Source organism: Onychostoma macrolepis, chromosome 22, assembly GCF_012432095.1.
Source record: "Onychostoma macrolepis isolate SWU-2019 chromosome 22, ASM1243209v1, whole genome shotgun sequence".
Taxonomy (NCBI): domain Eukaryota; kingdom Metazoa; phylum Chordata; class Actinopteri; order Cypriniformes; family Cyprinidae; genus Onychostoma; species Onychostoma macrolepis.
Genome location: NC_081176.1, coordinates 19,599,048 through 19,616,678, shown reverse-complemented (window position 1 = coordinate 19,616,678; position 17,631 = coordinate 19,599,048). Strand labels below are relative to the sequence as shown.

Here is a 17,631-nt window from a genome sequence, read left to right as displayed (position 1 = left end):
GTATTTTCTTATGTAATTTCAATTCATCTTCAGAATAATAAACACACTGGTTTCAGGACAATAGTTTTACTGTTCACTGCTGCTATAGCAGTTTATGAATCAGAGTTCTCGCACATTCAAAGAAAATATCTTCTGTAGCAAAACAAGGTGAATAACACACTATAAATGACTATTAATAAATTAAGTCATAATATTCCTTTACTAGTCTTATAGCCTTTCTTCTTTTAGTTTGTACTATTCTGGAAAATGTTTGAAACTTTTTTTTTTTTTTTTGCTTGCACTTATCAGATTATTGCCTACTTATGTTCCTTGTTTTTAAGTCACTTAGCACATGCACATCACAGAGGTGTCTGTTTGACATCTGCAAGAATTCTTTTTTTTTTTTTTGAGTGTTTAAATACAGCAATACATTGCCATTTTACATATTGCATTGCCATTTTGCATATTACAGTTCAAATTGAATTTTGCAACACATATGCTTCCATACATCTGCAATATGTCTATAGGACGTTTCCTATCCGATGTTAAATAGACATTTATTAGATGTTTATAATTTAGAATACCTATATGTAAAACTGACCTCTTACAGACGTCTGTCAGATGTTTGTACACAGTAGATGCTTTCCAGATCAAGCGATCTTTAACAGACGTCTTACAGACGTAACCTACATGTGCTATCTATAAAAGCAACTGCTAAATAAATAAATGTAGCCTATAACTTTTAAAATATAAAAGTTAAAATGATACATAATAAGATACATCATATTTTTTCCCCTAAATTTGGTTATGCTTGAGGCACGCGCAGAATGTTTTATGAAAAATAGACTTAAATTAGCGCACTACACCTGTTGCATGCACTGAACAACAAAACATGGAAAGGCATGTGCATTTCTTTGGAGAAAAGTTCTTAAGAGCCAAATAAGTGCAGGAAGAGTAAGCTTCCGCATTGCTTGGGCGAATAAATCCAAATAAAAACTCCATTGTTGCATGGGAAAAAAGTTTTTAATCTGGGGATTTAAAGTGGATCACATGCTCTGACTGAACAACAGCGGCACGAGAGCACGCGCATTCCACAGCAGCCTCGCGAGCATCGTTTGTTTTCCTTGTCAAGAAACCCGCAAACAGAAAACACAGTGGGAAGATATCGAGGAAAAGTGGAAACACATCATTTTTTGATGGACTATTGCGGATTTGGCGGTTTGTTTACATAGTAAATCGGGCATTTATTCACTGTCGGACATGACGCATTCCTACAGTCAGCGTACTCTCGTGTTACTCGCGTTTTTAGGGATTTTGTCCGCAATAATGTCCGTATTGTCCGTCATTTTGATCTTCCAGCTCCAAACGCAACAGGCTGTTATAAAGGATTCGTCTACTTTAGGGTCGAGTGAGATCACAGCTGTGTTAATGCCCGTTTCCACGGTCCTTTCAGCCTTGTCTCTGACACTCAACTTGAGCTCAGTTGTTGTGTGTTTGCTTCACAGCTATTTCGCTACTGAAATATGCCGAGGAGAACCAGATACACAAAGGTAATGGAGAAACTTGCTTATGTAGACACTTTATCATAGAATTAGATTCAGAATCTCGAACCAAATTTGAAAGAATGATACACTTTTGGAGCAAAACATTCCCCAAAAAGAGCTCGTTAAGTGATAAAACAGTTGTAAAACCCATAATACAAAACTCATTTGGACAGTTTTTGGTTGTTGAACGTTAGTGGAACACATTCATAGTAAATGTGATGAATCACACCTGTGAGAACTTCTTTATTCATCAACTAAAAATAACCATGAAAGACAATGAGACACAAAAAATTGAGAGAAAAAGAGTTAGCTCTGTAAAAATGCTTTATAGCTCAAATATCCAAATATTTTTTGGGGCCACACTGTATATCAAAGGTAAATGACATTTAATGGACTTTTGAATTTAATATTGCCCTCCAAAACAACTTTCTCAGATATAATCCAGGTTTGAACATTTTAAAATCACTTAGAACAGCATAACTTGTTGCCTATTCTTTGAAATCAGTCTATTTGTTTTGCAAATTGAGGCCCTGCTACTCTTCCATACAACAAGAAATGATCTCAGTTTTTGCTTATATCCTAAGGGCCGACTGGTTTCTATTGGATAGCAGGGTTGTTCGGCATGTGACCATTGGACTGTTTTGCCTTGGAGTTTCAGTTTACATAGCTGGTAAGTGCTAAAAACCACATGGAAGTCACGTCATGAATTATACTTAAAAACTTTAATCGTTAGGTTCAGTATATACACATTTACAGAGCAGTTACATTGACCTTATTACAACAAATGAGGAATTAATGTGCAAAATGTGAAGAAACTAGCCAAAACACCTAAAGCAGCTTATAAATATGTCTATACCAAAAGATTTACTTTATTTTTTAGAAAGGAAGCCCATTTCTGCCTCAGAATAAAGAAAATGGCAGTCATGACTTTTTATCTTGCAATTGTGACTTTTAATTTATATCTCATAATGTTAATTTATTTCGCAATGCAATATTAAATATCACAACGCCGATATTTTCCTTGCAATTGCAACTTTATATATTCTATTTGTGACTTTATATCTCATAATGTGACTTTAAATGTTGCAGTGACGTTAAACTTCGCAATTACAACTTTTGTTGCAATTTTTGTTTTGCCAATGGAGACATAAAATTTCGTTTTACATTTTGTATTTAAATGTTATAATGTAACTTCATCACTTCAATGTTACATTAAATCTTGCAAATGCAATATATTCCTCGAGTTGCAACTCCCAATTGTGACTTTTTATCCCACTACATGTATTTATTTCTTATTTTAAACTCAGAATTACATTTTTTATTTTGTAACTTGGATTTGACAATGGGCTTCATATTTTAGAGTAGCAATCATCATTAATATAAAGTGGCAGAACCAAGTGAATATGGTATATGGTTTTATCCAGATCTTCATCAGTTTATATCCCAGAGCTGTGCTTTTCTCCTCCATCCTTTAGCATGCCAGGATCCAAAGCTCTTTTCCTGTGGAAAACAACAATACATTAGTTTATATTCTTCATTCAGATGACACAGCATGAAGTGATTTGACATGAATATTTCATTTTTCCCCCTTCACAGCCATGTCCATTTACATGTTATTGGTGTTTGAAGTTGAGACGGGCATAGCCAGCGTGTGTGTGCTTTCCTCCGGTGTTCTTGTCCTGCTACTTATTGTTATTCACTCCCTAATAAGGGCCGCACATACAGCTAAACACTTCCGCAATGAACATGCCCACACTATGTACCACAGCAACCATGAAAACATTGCTGCAATCCGTACGTTGAACCTAAGCATTGCGGAAAAGCCACGGAGGCAGCACAGCTTAGCCAACCTGCACAGCCACTTCATCAACCCCGCTCACATCGATCCTAAATCACAGTACTCGGCATCCAATGGTCCTCACGGCGATAAGGATGGCTACAGTGGAGGTGGGAGCGGACGGACGCACCGGACACTTTCGACAGAGTCCGGCCTGTTTCAAGCACAGGCCAAACCCTGGAATGGGGTCAACAGCGAGATGAGATCTGTACTTGCTCGAAAAGCCACGATCAAGGATTCAACTTTAGTATGAATGGTATCACATCCAGTTCAGTGTTAAAGGGGTAGTTCACCCAAAACTGAAAATTCGGTCATTACTCACCCTCATGTTGTTCCAAACCCGGAAGACCTTCGTTCATCTTCGGAACACAAATTAAGATATTTTTGATGAAATCTGAGAGCTCTCTGACCCTGCATAGACAGCAACACAACTGCAATGTTCCCAGGTCCAGAAACGTAGCAAGGACATCATTAAAATAGTCCATGTGACATCAGTGGCTCAACTGTAATTTTACGAAGCTACGAAAATAGTTTTTTGTGCAAACAAAACAATAACAACATACTTTATTCAACAATTCTTGTCCCCGAGTTACCGCCATTCTGGAGAGTACCCCAGAACGTAATCGGCACTGTTTACGTTCAGTAGACAGCGCGCGCATGCTGGCCGTAAACGACACTCATTAGGTTGATTATGTTCTGGGGTACTCTACAAAATGGCAAAAGACGGTAACTCGGGGAGAATAACTGCAGAATAAATTGTTACTATTCTTTTCTTTCCACACAAGAAGTATTCTCGTAGCTTCGTAAAATTACGGTTAAATCCCTGATGTCACTAGGGATGTAACGATAAAATTCCCCACGGTTAGTGGCACAGTTTTAAGTGACAGTCTCACGTGCGCACAGCAGCAGAGTAGTTTCCTTTTGAGCGAAAATAGGGCTGAGGGAATTATACAAATGAATTAATTCATTATATGAATGTACCTCTGAAGGTTCTGACTGTCTTCAGAAACAATTTGATGGCATTTTGTTTTCATCTTCGCTCCATGTAATATCTAAAGGAAGTGTTGTTAATCGCAATACTGCTTTGTCCACAGAGTTCACAGGAAACAGCTGTAATTCAGCTTTTCCATCAGCGCCACCTGCTGTCAGAGAGTGGATTTACAGAGACTTATATTTACATTCAGGTGCTATCGGAATTATCGTAAATATGAGCTTCCTAGTCGGAAATTGGACATGAACGGCCTTAGAGAGGCCTTATATGGCAAATTTCCGACTAGGAAACTCGTATTTACGATAATTCCGATTGCACATGAATGCAGCATAATATTTACATTCAGTCTGTGTGCAGCTTCTGTCTGGCCAAAAACGGACCGAATTTGCATGCCCTGCTGTAAATTTTGACCGGTTGAGGAAAAACAAGCTTATGTGGATTCTACACATTTAAACAATTCAGATTAGTTCATCTTGGTAATGTTATTGTTTTAGTGATTATGCAAACAAAAAGTTATTTTATTTGTTGTTTGTTGATTTTTAAATATAAAACTTGAAGTGATTTGTGTGTCGGTACTTTTTGAACATTTCCAGCACATTTTAACAATACCATGATAATACTGATAATTTTGGTCACTATAATCGTGATAAGAAATTTGTTACATCCCTAGATGTCACATGGAGTATTTTACCGAAGTCCTTGCTATGTTTCTGTGCCTTGACCGTGGTAGTTCCCTTGCTGTCTATGGAGGGTCAAGAGAGCTCTTGGATTTAATCAAAAATATCTTAACTTGTGTTCCGAATTTGAACAAAGGTCTTCCGGGTTTGGAACGACATGAGGGTGAGTAATTAATGACAGAATTTTAATTTTTGGGTGAACTATCGCTTTAAGATGGGCATTATATACTACATTATGTGGCTTTATATAACGGGCCTCATTTAATATATACGCATAGACACTTGCGGCCAAAAGTTTGAAATAGTTATTTTTAAAAAATTATGTTTTTGAAAGAAGTCTCTTATGCTCTGTAAGCCTGCATTTATTTGATGAAAACATTAACATGGTGAAATATTTACTTTAAATTGTAATAATATTTCACAATAGTACTGCTTTTTCATCAAATTATTATATTCATGTGACATTTAAAGCAAAATGTGTAAAAATCTATGTATTTTTTGTACACCTAATATCAATTTACAGGTGTTAGATTACTCTAATTGTTAAAATGTAAAATAATAATGTGAAATTACTACTGAAATACTTGAGAATTTGTGTAGCTGAAGTATAGTGAATTGTTCTCTTTTTTACTAGAAAGACATATTTTGGAACAGAACAATAGAACTATAAAAGTTCAGAAAAAAGGCATAATTGAATAACTCATGGGAGAAGCTGATCTGAATCAGTATTTAAAGTTTCTGTCATAATAAAATTGAAATACTATGAATTGTTTTTCTTAATGAAATTTTGTACATAAACGATCAAATTACCACTAATACTGCATGCGTGATGTAGAAAGAAACAAAAAATGAAGTAAAACTAACCTTTGAGAAAGATTTCCATGAGTCAAGATGGTGTGACTGAAGTGTGTGTGGGTGTATCGTTTGGATTAATTGCAGGTTGCACAGCACTGAAGTGACATGTATGTTTAAAAACAGAAAAAGTGAGCAAATTAAAAGTGAAGCAAACAAGCAAAGAAAAATTACAGGAAGCCAATGCCACATTTACATTCAACAGTGAAGTGATATATAAAACTAAAAATAAATAAATAATAAAGTAAATGCATGTGATTGCATTAAAATGGATAGTGACTACAACCTTCGACCCTGCGAGCTGCTGATCCGTTCCTTCAGTGAAATGGCTTGCCGGAGCAGACCGTCTATGTTCTTGAAATACAGACTACTATTCGTCATGCTTTTAACTGCACTGAAAGACACAGACACACACACAAAACAGACATGAAGTACATTAAATAAAGCACTACATAATATAAATAATCAATTTATGTAATGCATTTTTACCTGCATGCATATTCAACAGTGTAGATTGCTCCTTGACTTTGTTCCTCCCAACTCTGCATGTCTGTCTACAAATTCATCACGGCACTTCAGTCAACTTGCTGATTTAATACCAATAAATGTATATTTTTTGTTTATAATGCACTTTTCTTATACCCAAAATGCTACAAAAATACAAATATAAAAGAAAATACAATAAACAACAATGATAAAGCAAAATAAATAAATATAACATCTGCATATCTGTCTACAAATTCATAATTACAACACTTGGGTCAACTTGATGATAAAATAATGATGATAATAATAAATTATTTACAATGCAGGTTTCCCATATCTAAAGTGCTACAAAAACACAAATAAAAGACAATAAAAACACCTGCATGTCTGTCTAAAATAAATCAGAACAACACTTTAAGTCAGCTTGCTAATGTAATAATAATACATTTTATTTATAATGTGCTTCATCATACGCAAAGCACTACAAATAAATGAAATCATATTATAAGACAATGATATTTAACATAAGAAAATAAATTACAACAATAAAACATGACAAAACAGAACAGAAAATAACAAACACCCTATTAAAAGGTTAAGCTAAACTAACAAGTGTAGAGTATTTTGAAAAGATTAAGTTTTTAACAGTTGCTTATAACAGGAAATAATAAATCAGTAATATGTTACACAGTATGACATTGTTTTCCAGCAAAAGTAGTATTTATTTTATAATTTACTATTATAATTTATAATGTAAAGTGAGATTCTTAAATGAAACCTGTGAGATTCTAATATGGCAGGTCAAATGTTAATCATTCAGGCAAATATCTTTAAAAATAACCAAATTGCAGTGTTTAGGCAAATGTACTGTCTGTATTACTGTAATATAGGCTAGGCAACAAATGAAACATATTAAAATAAGGTACCTTGTGTTGCACGAGCTCTGGTAGGGATCTCCTGACATGCTCTTGTAACCTATAAAGCGCTATCGACGGTTCATTGGCCAAAACATACATACTCTCTGAGAATTTATCAGTCACTGTAGCAGAAATAAACAAAACATGTAATCAGTATCTTCAGGTTCATATCAAATTATATGTAATCTCAAATCAGACTACTGACACTGAATAAGGCGTCTAATACATTAAGTATTGTAAATTAAATGGTAAAGATAATGTAAACACTGAGTCGTTATTGATTATAAAACATGAATCAATAGACATCAAAACTCTGAATCTATCTATGGTACCTCTTTTTACTTTCAACTGCATTTCTTGATCCTCCATTTTTATTAAGTAGCCTGATATAAATTTCCTTCTGCTTTATCAAAGCGCAGCTGTTTCCCTACAAGTGTGCTCCCAAAACATCATCCGGAGTAACATCAGGCCAATAACTAGTTCCTAGCCACTAGTTCTGGAGATTATGATTCATCTGAGTGAATCGAATCAATTGAATCGGTTCACCAATACGAATTCACTGAATCGTTCAGTGGCCTTTTCTGCAGATGTTTACGCAGCGAGCGAGTCATTGAACGAAGCCGAGCGGTTCATGACTTTAAAAAAGTCTTATTGAAATGGTAAACAACTCGTTTTTTAAGTCTACTAAGAAATCACAGAAACGTATATAAGCACTGAAGAATTATACGTTTTCTCCACAAAAGACAACAAATAAGATAATATTTTTTTCACCCATATATTTCAATATCTAGGAAGCTGATGTTCATAAGGCTGTTATGAACTATTGAAAAAGACAACAAACATTAATAACATAAATAATTAAAGGTAGACAGGCAGACTAACAGATGAGTTAAGACTCAAAACACCTACTTAATGAAGGGGGCGTATTGAGCAGTAGATCCAACCAATGAAAGACTCGTTCCCAGCTCGCACTCAAACGCTATTGGCTCCGTCTATAGTCAGTCTTCGAAGGCAGTAAAGCAGTCACGCGCCTCAAGGAGTCAGTACATGAAAGTGAACCGAAACGATTCCTAAAAGATTTGTTCAAACCCCCCGACTCGTTCAAGAAACCCACTTCAAGCTAGTGCCCCAACTCTGATTGTTAAAAAAGATGCGATTCATTTTGCAAGCAAAAGTAAGATACATATTATGAGTAAAGTAGTCTACTGTTTCATATATCACTCAATAGACTTTGAATGTGCGCGAGTTCAGTGCACTTGCAATACTTCTATTTCAGTTTCACTTTTGCAACCGAATCAGGAAACAAAAGCAGCATATACGATCATACGAACCTGTGAAGTTTAAGATCATGTAAACAATCGAAGGTAAGATTCTACTAAGTCGGATTTTGTTATTTTATATGAGTATTATTAACTAATTATGCATAACAATCGGCGCTTATCTTGTTTATTAGCTATTTCTTTATATTTTCTGTATTGTGTACATTTAAAGCAGGTGTAATGATAAGTGATTATGGAAAACCGAAATGATGAGAATGCTGTAAACCACTCGACAACTCTGACAAATAAACAGAGGGGGAATGAGGTCACAGTACGACCCGCCACTTTAGACAGTGAGTCTGCCATCTTCTCCTATACATATAATAGCCAGATTTCAAATGCAGGCATTTCATAGTCTTTTTAAATGGATTTATGGCATTTAATTATGTCTTGTAGACCTCTCAATTCATCAACTGGCAGCCCATGGAGAGATTTCACAACTGGAATTACATTTATCCAAAGGTATCAATAAATATATAACACTTGCTGAAGTGCATGCATGCATAAATAAACAAAGAAATGAATGAATGAATAAATACGCATGTAATCTTGCAGACAGCTCTGTACTTAACAGTCAAGATGAGCGAGGTTTCACACCACTAATGTGGGCTGCTGCTTTTGGAGAGATAATGATGGTGGAGTTCCTCCTTCAGAAGGTGAGAAATACACATTTTTCTAGCCACTAAGTCTGGACTATATATAAATATATATATTATTTTATATTATATCAGGGAGCAGATCCGAGAACACTCGCTAGAGAACGAGAAAGTGCCTTGTCTTTGGCCAGCGCAGGAGGATTTGCCGATATTGTTAATATTCTCCTACAACATGGTGTTGATATTGATTCCTATGACTGGGTATGAGCAGTTTAATTATTCTGAAAATGTGCGTAAAACTTTACAAATACATCATACACAACCATTAAATTTACATTTATGCATTTAGCAGACGCTTTTATCCAAAGCGACTTACAGTGCATTCAGGTTATACATTTTTGTTTTATCAGTAACTGCAGAAATACTGCAGAAACTTTTCAAATCTAAAAACTTTCTAACTTTCTAACTCACTTTCTAACAGAATGGTGGGACCCCTCTTCTGTATGCAGTTCGTGGGAATCACACAAAATGTGTTGAAGCTCTCTTAAGTGAGTGTTCAAAATATTCATGCATTTTATTATTTGTGACGATGAACTAAAGTAAGTTTGTGTTTAGTATGTGGGGCAGATATCACGTTTGAGGCAGACTCTGGCTACAGTCCTGTTGCTCTTGCTGTTGCATTGGGCCACAAAAAAGGCAAGAGCCATTCCCTACAGTATATTAATATAACAAATAATACATTTTAATTGTATTAATTAATAACTGACAAGTCTTCCAACTTGTTTACAGTGCAAAAACTTCTTGAAGATCACATTTTGAAGCTCTTCCGAGAACCAGTTTCAGTGTCTGAAAACACATGAAGCAGAGGACTGCTTTTACAAGACCTTACAATAATCCTGCATATTTTATAGCTTTATTTTGACATAGGAGATGTAACGAACAATCTGTTTTGTATCTTTTTTAATTAAAAAACATTTTTTCAAATGTGTAGTTCACGTGTGTTGACTTGATGTGAATATAATCCATAGAGTATCTGTAGAAACAAAGGAAATGAGATCAAAAGTAACATAAGTTTATGCTTTTCTTGTGAGTAGGTGGAAATAAATTCCACATCCAGAGGTGAAAGCAAGGGGGGAGGGGGGGTTGCTTTCTTTGTCCTTTTCTCAAAACAAAACCTTTTCCCCCAGGATATCCAATGTGTAAACAATTATTCTTCCAAAAAAGTCAGCACTGTTTTCAAAAACTATTTTCAGCCTCTGAACCAAAGGGGCATCTTGAATGGGAAAACTGTGGGTGAAGAATCAAGGATTTGATAAGCTTGGGATAAATTAAAGACATGGGCAATTTGGCCATTGGCCAGGAACTGAGAGAAAACAATAGTTGTAGTAGGTTACTGTACTAGAAAAGTCCACTAACTGTGAGGGAGTTCAGAAGACACTCAGATTATGGTGATTATATACATGCATTTATCCAAGCGGATGCGAAAATTACAAAAAGTGGTGATTGCTGGAGAATATTATTGCACCACGTGGAAGGATATTTGTAGACAGTTGTTGTCCTCTGGATAGAAGTCCACAATATGTTTGAGATCGTTTTCTTTGGCAGAACCTGTAGAAAACAAACATTTTAAATGTCTATTATTCTTTTTTTTCTCTCTTATTTAATTGTTAGTCAGTCACAGTACAACACATTTCAGTAGTGAATAAAGCAAAGTTTATCCATGAATCAGTTGAATGAATGATTCAATGGCTCACACGTTAATGCAGTCACTTGTTTTGTAAGTGAACGAATCAGCGTTTTTTGAAATAATTTGTTGAATACGTTTCAAATGACTCACTAAAGAGCCATTCATTTGGCGCTACATACAAACTATGTAAACTGCACAAAGAGTCAAACTAAAATTGGTAAAACTAAATCACATTTTCAATAAGTGTTCATAATAAGGCCGGGAACATGTATTAAGACAGCAAATATGGTAAAATTTCAACAAAAATAAAACAAAATAAATATTCGCAATGCTTCATGGGTGTGGGCGGTAAAACGTTGAGCTATTTTGCCGCGATTTCGGGTTCTCATGGCAACAGCAACTAAGCATTTCTGGAAAGTACAATAGGCTACTTAAATCATTCTTCGAAACAACAGTAAATTATTCCATCTAAATAAACATATACAATCCCTTAACAACCTCGGAGCTCACGGTAAGTCTATCTTTTAAGGTTTTACCGCTAATATTGTTTGTGTTGACTGACCTTGTAATTTGCAAGATTTCCCTGAAAACCCTCCTTGGAACTGTAGCCTGAGCTCTGAAACTTTCACAGGTTGTGGAAACTCCAAGACAACCCACTGGGATTCACCCTATTTTTAAAAATAAGTTGGTAAAATGGGTTACGAGGATGAGAAAACCACACAAACCGTCGCACCAACTCGACCAAATTACCTGGTCGGAATTCCAGCACGTTTCCTCATTAGAATCAAACATGAACTTCTTTCCGAACTGTTTGACATCTCTGTTCAGCACTGAACTCACCCTGTATGACAGAAACTCTATTGAATCTACTGCATTGTTATAGTATAACAGCCAAAAAATGCGTTTTACAAAACATATAGTTCATATAAATATTAACATGTTAGTGTTTACTAGTAAAAACCCACGTTTTTCTACCTGCTTTGCGTGTTGTTACAAATCAATGACTCTGCCATCTTCAGATCGACCTTTCAACTGTGGGCAAATGAAGGCATGCTTTATTTCACGACAGTAAGGGCAGCGTGTAATTCGCTTGTCTACTGATAGATGTCAGTGTCACTCCTTCATTGCTGGTCATGAAGGCACATTTTCTTTGCTAGACCTACTTGTTCAAGGTGCATGAAACCTACATATCATTTATCAAAATCTGTGTAATTATCCACAGAATAACCGCAGTGTCCATTTTGGGCTCTATTCCGTGTGAACAGTCCAGAATTAGAAGTAAATGCAATATTTCTTCTAATTTTTTTCTAAAGCGTAAATGGGTGGTTAGAAATAGGATATCATTGTTTAAAATGGAGAAGATATATTTGTTGCGGATGTGCATCTAAGGCTGTGCATCTAAACTCACAGTATTTTTAGAATCATTATGGTAGAAGCAGCCAAATTTGGCAGATGCCAACATGGACAGGTTGCACGGCATGCCTTGAGACTTAGAAATTAGATATGGATATGACTTGGCTAACATTAAATTCCAGTGTAAATACTGCTCCTGCTTTTGTTTTGTTTTTTTACATTTTGTATTATACATCATTTTGGTATCACTAGATGACAAAAATCTGGAACCTGAAGCAAAACCTGCTGAGAATCGGTGTCATAGTATTGTAGTGGATGGAAATAAAACTTCAGGGCTGTTTATTTTTGAGACTTCACAGAATATCATCTCTCTTGTCTTGTTTTGTAGCAGTTGCAGCTTTAATCTAAAACTGAGGATTTGGCTATTTTGGGAATAAATGTTTGTTCTTTCTGTAAAGAGGAGGAAGATCAGAGTGAGAGTGATTGACAAGATTATAAATAAGCTTGTTTGATTTGTCTCAAGATTTACAGTCTGTGGGCACTTGAGCAGATTGGCCCAATGAGAGGGCAAAATACATTATAATCTCAAGATCACAATTCAATTTCAGCTTGATTTTTAACAAAATTAAATGTCCAGCCGCGCTTAATAATAGCAAAATTTAATCTCTGGAATTATTAGACTACACAAACCTTTGCTAATCAGTTTGTTATATACAACGATACTGTAAAATGACTTACAAAATATTGCAGTAATATCGAAAAATACCTTATTCACTCTTTGCCAAACTCTGCTTTAGTTACTGACTAATCTTAACTGAAGTTAATGGAGAATCTTTGTGTTGGGATAGTTTTTAGTTGAATTTGACAGAAATTATGCAAAAACCAAAACATGCTATTTTCCCCTGTGAATTACACTGTATATCAGCCATCATTTCCCAATGAATATTCTAAATTTGTTTCGAAGATAATTTATTTAATTCAGGTAGACTTTAGGTATTGATTCAGGTCTACCGAGGGCAGAGAAGCTAAAAACAACAATTACAGCACAATCAAATTGTTCAATATTTCAAGTTACGTGCAATTAATTTGTTTGTGTAGAAGAAAATCAATATTCAAAACTGATTACCCTAAGAGGTCTACTAATTCTTAGGGTGCACATTATGGTGAATACATTGTAGAAACGTTATTTTAACTATAAAGTTGCCACTTGTAATTGCTTTCATATTAAGTTTCTTTCATTTCAGTCAACTGCGTTGATTCGGATTTGCAGCCTCTGCAGTTTTTAATCACGTTACTTGGTAATTTAACAATGTCCTTCAAGAAAACGGCAAATAATATGCTAGCAATGTCACACTTCATCCCAGCTCATGTACAACTAAGACCCATTCAGTTTTTACCACTTTATTAGCAAAAAGTTTTATGAGGAACTCTTGACTACTAATAGGATGTTTTTTTAATTAATAAATTTTTTTTTTTTTACATTTTTCTGAGCGAACAACCAATGGAGGCTGGGTTTAGCTAAAGCTCAACTGAAATTTATTTTTGTGTTAACAGGTCAAGATTTAATTAAAAATCAACAGCAACAACAAAAGATTTTGTTGATTCCAGCAGAGGATTGGTTAGTAAAGCATTTAAGGCGGGGCTTAGTTCTGTTTGATAACGTTGCAGTCATATATAGCCATTTTACAGTGAAATTCAATTTATGCAAGGCCACGCAATCTTTTTATTTTTATTTTTTATTGCTGTTCATTTTCAATTATTGCTCCGTTCTGACAATCACCACTCAAAGGATGATATATGGATGGGATTTCTTTTTGCATGCCGAAGGTTGAAACGATATTCACAGCCAATCAATTATTCTGAATGCCATTTGATGTGCCACAAGGCACTCTGTGCTTTAATAAGCTGAAAATGCCTCCAAATAGAAGACACATCTGTTTGCTCTGGAGCAATTAGTGATGTGTCTGAGCCGTTCCATGGTTTTTGGCAAGCCTCGTACTTGTCCCCGGCACCAGAATTTTCTGCTTCAATTTTAGCGCGACTCATAATTAAACCCTTTAGGAGCGAAGCGTTTGCACAATATGCTCGGGTGCTTCCGTTTCAAAATGCAGTTGCTCATGCTTTATTTGCTTACAACTGCAAGCGAAAGATTTCGATTATTGTCTCTCTTCCAGTCTTAGAGAGGTTGGCAGTCATTATTCAAGGTGAACGTACGTGCTCCTGCCAGCACTAAATTAGAAGAAAGATTGATGGACGGGGGAAAGAAGATTGACAAGACAAGGAAATATTCAGCATGTGCTCTAATGGCCTATTGTTTGTTAAATAGAATGCTTTCAGATGCTAATGGATGTTTTAGTCTTTGTAATGGTGATGTTAGAGGAAAATCAGCTTTAAAATGTGATAGCTTTGTGCTTAGTAGGTGCATATTCACCATAATTCAAATGGTGAAAGCAGTTTTCTTACCATTGGAGGGAAAAATCACAGGCAGGATCTTGTTAACACCTCTTTTTTTGTTTCTTTTATACTAGAATGAGACTAATTGGAGGAATATTTTGGATTCAATACAAGTTAGGCTCATTCGACAACAGCATTTGTGGCCTAATGTTAATTTCGATTCGATTTTGTTTGTTGTTATCTTTCTATAATGCAAAAATCAAGGTTACAGTGAGGGATTTCCAGTGGAAGTGAATGGGGCCAATTGTTGGAGATTTTAAAAGCAGATATGAAGCTTATAATTTTATACATGCACTTAAATTAATTCTTGTTAAAACATGTTTTTTGTTTGATTTTTTTTTTTTAAGTGATTTTTGGGTTTTCTGTGTTGTCATGGCTGCAAAGTTGTACAAAGGTCTGTAATTTTACACAGAATTGGTCAGAATATTTTTTTCCACTAAAGTCATGACGTTTATATAGTTACGTCTTGTGGCTGTACCATTGAAGTTCCTCACTGTTGCAGAAATTTGTGTTTTTTTTAAGAAAAGGAGGGATAAATTGAAATTAATTTAATTAACATCATGCCCTATTCTGAGATTAATTTGCACCCGGGAGTATTTCTTTAAATCTTCTATATTGCTCTGTTTTTGATCCTGAAAAAAGACTTAATCTCACACGTAAGAGAAATCTATTGCACAACTGCAGCAATGTCAGCTTCATCTCTGCAGCATAACTGCAGGGGTTACTATCACCTATTGGCAAATGACAGACCTCAGCAGCGTTGTCTTGTTGTCAGGCCATAGCACTTTGTCATGGTGCCTTGTGAACAGAGCAGTAAATCCCCTTGGCTATTGGTTCTACTGTAAAAACGACCTGCATCAGCAGGGTTTGTGAAGTGTGCCCACTTTGGTTTAAATACTCCACTGGCGCTTGACCTAAATCGCCAAAGGGCTAGTAGAAGAAGCGACCGCTATATTGGAAATTTTTCAACGCTCCATTTGGGACTAGTGCCAAATTACCGCTGTGATTTGAGCTGTCTACCTAGACAGGATTTTAAGGCACCATGAAGAAGCAGCATCTATGGAAGCTTGTTTGAGAAAAAGTTTGATGGAAAAGTTTTTCCTTCACGCAAAAAAAAAAAAACAGTAGCCCCTCACTGCAGAACAAAAGATCCAGGGGGCGGGGTTGGATCCACATCCAGGGGGTGGAGATTGGTAGGTTTAGGGGTGGAGATGGGTGGGTTTAGGGATCAGGGGGTGGAGACTGGTAGGTTTAGATAAATGTAAGTGGGAGGAGTTGGATCTAGATCCAACCACACCCCCTGGATCTTGTGTTCTGCAGTGAGGACCATCTCAAAAAAAAAGAAAAGAAGGTAATTGCGAGTTTATATCTTGAAATTCTGAACTTCACAATTTTACTTTTTTCTCTAAAATCTGAGTTAACATTAAAAAAATGTTAAAAAAGTTATGGCTCTTATAGTTTATAGCTCGCTGTTCTGAGTTAATATCAAATTTCTAACAATTGCAAGTTTATTTCTCACAATTTTGACTTCTCGCAATTGAATTTTGAGGTAATATCTTGCATTTTTTTTTGCATTTTTTTGCCTCTGGATTTTGAGTTTACATCTCTTTTTTTTTTTTTTTTCCCGCCATGGAATAAAAAATGAAACAAAATTTCTTATAATTGCAAATTTATATGACTTTTATTTTTAAAAGTCACAATTGCCTTTTTTATTTCTGTTTTTTGTCCGTGGCAGAAACAAGCTTCCATATTCTCTTGACACAAAAAAATGAAACAAAATGATAATAAAAAGTTTCATTTAGTACTGAAAAATAGTGATCAAATAGTTACATCTTGTCATGCACCTGCTATGCTTATTAGAATGTTGTGTCGTTAGCTGCTAACTATTTAGAGTGTTTCAAATCAATCGCTTATAAGTGTCCATTTTAGTTAGTATGCTGCTTGGAAGGCAGTTGCCTACCTGGGCTGTAGACAGTAATACGGTTCACTGGGTTTGGAACAATGCTTCAGCGAGCCCTCATGCCTTTAGTTATTTTAGAATTCATGGAAGTTACCGACTAGGACATAAGAGGTCATTTGTTGTCATGGTGATTCAATTTGCGTGTTGTTAAACCCTTGCGCGGTGCATGAGAGTAAGTAATGTGTTGCAGATCAAATGGAAAATAAACATCTAGAGTGCAAATTAAATTAATATGAGTGCCATTTCAAAGCGCTGTTTAAAAAGTCATCAAGGCTGTTTTACTCAAAAAGCCCTTTCCACGTAAAAGACACATCATTTGCCGAACACACTAAATTCGAAGGTCATGTTGCTATATGAACAAATTGACCGCCGTGTTCTTTTTAAATGTCCTTTTGTTTGCTTTTAAGGCCCTGAGTTGTATTCGATTACTAGTTTCTCCCCACTGTGTTTTCTTTCTTAATGCCTTGAATGAAAACAGCTGCCTCTCACGGTCGCCTACATCCGTGAGAGACAAAGGTGTGAATCCTTGCTAGTTTCGCGCTGGCTTGATGCCTTTTACTTGCACTTCAGTTTAACCCTGCAAATTGCTTTTACTGCTGTTCTCAAAAAGTAACACCTTGAATTAGGAGGATTCCATCTCATTAGTCTAGACATACACATAGCATGACAGCAGCGAACACCTGGGTAGTTCAACATGCTCTCTGCATGAAATGTTAGTGGAGGAATGTTTGAGATCCTGATAATACCATAATTGTACTCATGCAAAGAGTCCACTCCATCTAGGGAGCCACTGACTCATTGTGAGTCTGTATATTTGTCGGGGGGGTTCAGAGAGGTGGTGGTCTTGAAGTCCAACAGCTGCCAGAAGGGACTTCATCATGTCTGGGTCAATTCAGTTGCTGCTAGTTCAATTCAAGCTCCAATATTGTCCAATCCAATTGATTTCACTCTCAATGGCACCAATTTCACCTCATAAATG

General features: G+C 35.7%; 5 protein-coding genes across 9 annotated transcripts in view; 3 read left to right on the top strand and 2 right to left on the bottom strand.

The window, feature by feature from the left end:
• Positions 1-974: 974 nt before the first annotated feature.
• Positions 975-5,886, top strand: tmem221 (transmembrane protein 221). Its single transcript, XM_058762156.1, has 3 exons — positions 975-1,529; positions 2,108-2,193; positions 3,120-5,886. The coding sequence occupies exons 1-3, from the start codon at positions 1,240-1,242 to the stop codon at positions 3,611-3,613; spliced, it is 870 nt and encodes a 289-aa protein (XP_058618139.1). The 5' UTR covers positions 975-1,239; the 3' UTR covers positions 3,614-5,886.
• borcs8 (BLOC-1 related complex subunit 8) lies at positions 2,227-7,767 on the bottom strand. Of its 2 annotated transcripts, XM_058762157.1 has the most exons (6): positions 7,616-7,767; positions 7,293-7,405; positions 6,370-6,434; positions 6,167-6,274; positions 5,893-5,978; positions 2,227-3,023 (listed from the first exon to the last, which is right to left on the bottom strand). In XM_058762157.1, exons 1-5 carry the CDS (start codon positions 7,650-7,652, stop codon positions 5,915-5,917), a joined length of 387 nt encoding a protein of 128 aa, XP_058618140.1. In that variant the 5' UTR covers positions 7,653-7,767; the 3' UTR covers positions 2,227-3,023; positions 5,893-5,914. The 2 variants fall into 2 exon arrangements, with proteins under 2 accessions (XP_058618140.1, XP_058618141.1); XM_058762158.1 differs by lacking the exon at positions 5,893-5,978.
• A 592-nt stretch (positions 7,768-8,359) lies between these two features.
• Positions 8,360-10,125, top strand: rfxank (regulatory factor X-associated ankyrin-containing protein). 2 transcript variants are annotated; one of them, XM_058760551.1, is made up of 9 exons: positions 8,360-8,457; positions 8,560-8,647; positions 8,778-8,895; positions 8,999-9,064; positions 9,158-9,258; positions 9,334-9,459; positions 9,680-9,746; positions 9,814-9,894; positions 9,988-10,125. In XM_058760551.1, exons 3-9 carry the CDS (start codon positions 8,796-8,798, stop codon positions 10,056-10,058), a joined length of 612 nt encoding a protein of 203 aa, XP_058616534.1. In that variant the 5' UTR covers positions 8,360-8,457; positions 8,560-8,647; positions 8,778-8,795; the 3' UTR covers positions 10,059-10,125. The 2 variants fall into 2 exon arrangements, with proteins under 2 accessions (XP_058616534.1, XP_058616533.1); XM_058760550.1 differs by having other exon boundaries at positions 8,775-8,895.
• nr2c2ap (nuclear receptor 2C2-associated protein) lies at positions 10,099-12,000 on the bottom strand. The gene is made up of 5 exons (XM_058760552.1): positions 11,861-12,000; positions 11,636-11,726; positions 11,448-11,553; positions 10,739-10,806; positions 10,099-10,487 (listed from the first exon to the last, which is right to left on the bottom strand). The coding sequence occupies exons 1-5, from the start codon at positions 11,896-11,898 to the stop codon at positions 10,362-10,364; spliced, it is 429 nt and encodes a 142-aa protein (XP_058616535.1). The 5' UTR covers positions 11,899-12,000; the 3' UTR covers positions 10,099-10,361.
• The window catches only part of ncanb (neurocan b), a 181,223-nt gene continuing 174,430 nt past the window's right edge, over positions 10,839-17,631 (top strand). For all 3 annotated transcript variants that reach the window (XM_058760549.1, XM_058760545.1, XM_058760547.1), the window contains exon 1: positions 10,839-11,396. The gene's annotated coding sequence lies outside the window, so the exon portion shown is untranslated. The remainder of the gene's footprint in view (positions 11,397-17,631) is intronic.

What these genes read in the sequence shown, in the direction of transcription:
- tmem221 (XM_058762156.1), top strand. Translation starts at nt 1,240, where the DNA reads ATGACGCATTCCTACAGTCAGCGTACTCTCGTGTTACTCGCGTTTTTA. An exon ending in GGAGAACCAGATACACAAAG is followed by an intron (nt 1,530 to 2,107) that starts GTAATGGAGAAA and finishes TTATATCCTAAG; the next exon opens with GGCCGACTGGTTTCTATTGG. An exon ending in AGTTTCAGTTTACATAGCTG is followed by an intron (nt 2,194 to 3,119) that starts GTAAGTGCTAAA and finishes CCCCCTTCACAG; the next exon opens with CCATGTCCATTTACATGTTA.
- borcs8 (XM_058762157.1), bottom strand. Translation starts at nt 7,652, where the DNA reads ATGGAGGATCAAGAAATGCAGTTGAAAGTAAAAAGAG. An exon ending in CAGAGCTCGTGCAACACAAG is followed by an intron (nt 6,435 to 7,292) that starts GTACCTTATTTT and finishes ATGAATTTGTAG; the next exon opens with ACAGACATGCAGAGTTGGGA. An exon ending in AGCAGCTCGCAGGGTCGAAG is followed by an intron (nt 5,979 to 6,166) that starts GTTGTAGTCACT and finishes ATGTCACTTCAG; the next exon opens with TGCTGTGCAACCTGCAATTA.
- rfxank (XM_058760551.1), top strand. Translation starts at nt 8,796, where the DNA reads ATGGAAAACCGAAATGATGAGAATGCTGTAAACCACTCGACAACTCTG. An exon ending in TGGAGTTCCTCCTTCAGAAG is followed by an intron (nt 9,259 to 9,333) that starts GTGAGAAATACA and finishes ATATTATATCAG; the next exon opens with GGAGCAGATCCGAGAACACT. An exon ending in ATGTGTTGAAGCTCTCTTAA is followed by an intron (nt 9,747 to 9,813) that starts GTGAGTGTTCAA and finishes GTTTGTGTTTAG; the next exon opens with TATGTGGGGCAGATATCACG.
- nr2c2ap (XM_058760552.1), bottom strand. Translation starts at nt 11,898, where the DNA reads ATGGCAGAGTCATTGATTTGTAACAACACGCAAAGCAG. An exon ending in CGTGCTGGAATTCCGACCAG is followed by an intron (nt 11,554 to 11,635) that starts GTAATTTGGTCG and finishes TTTTAAAAATAG; the next exon opens with GGTGAATCCCAGTGGGTTGT. An exon ending in AGGACAACAACTGTCTACAA is followed by an intron (nt 10,488 to 10,738) that starts ATATCCTTCCAC and finishes TTCTTCACCCAC; the next exon opens with AGTTTTCCCATTCAAGATGC.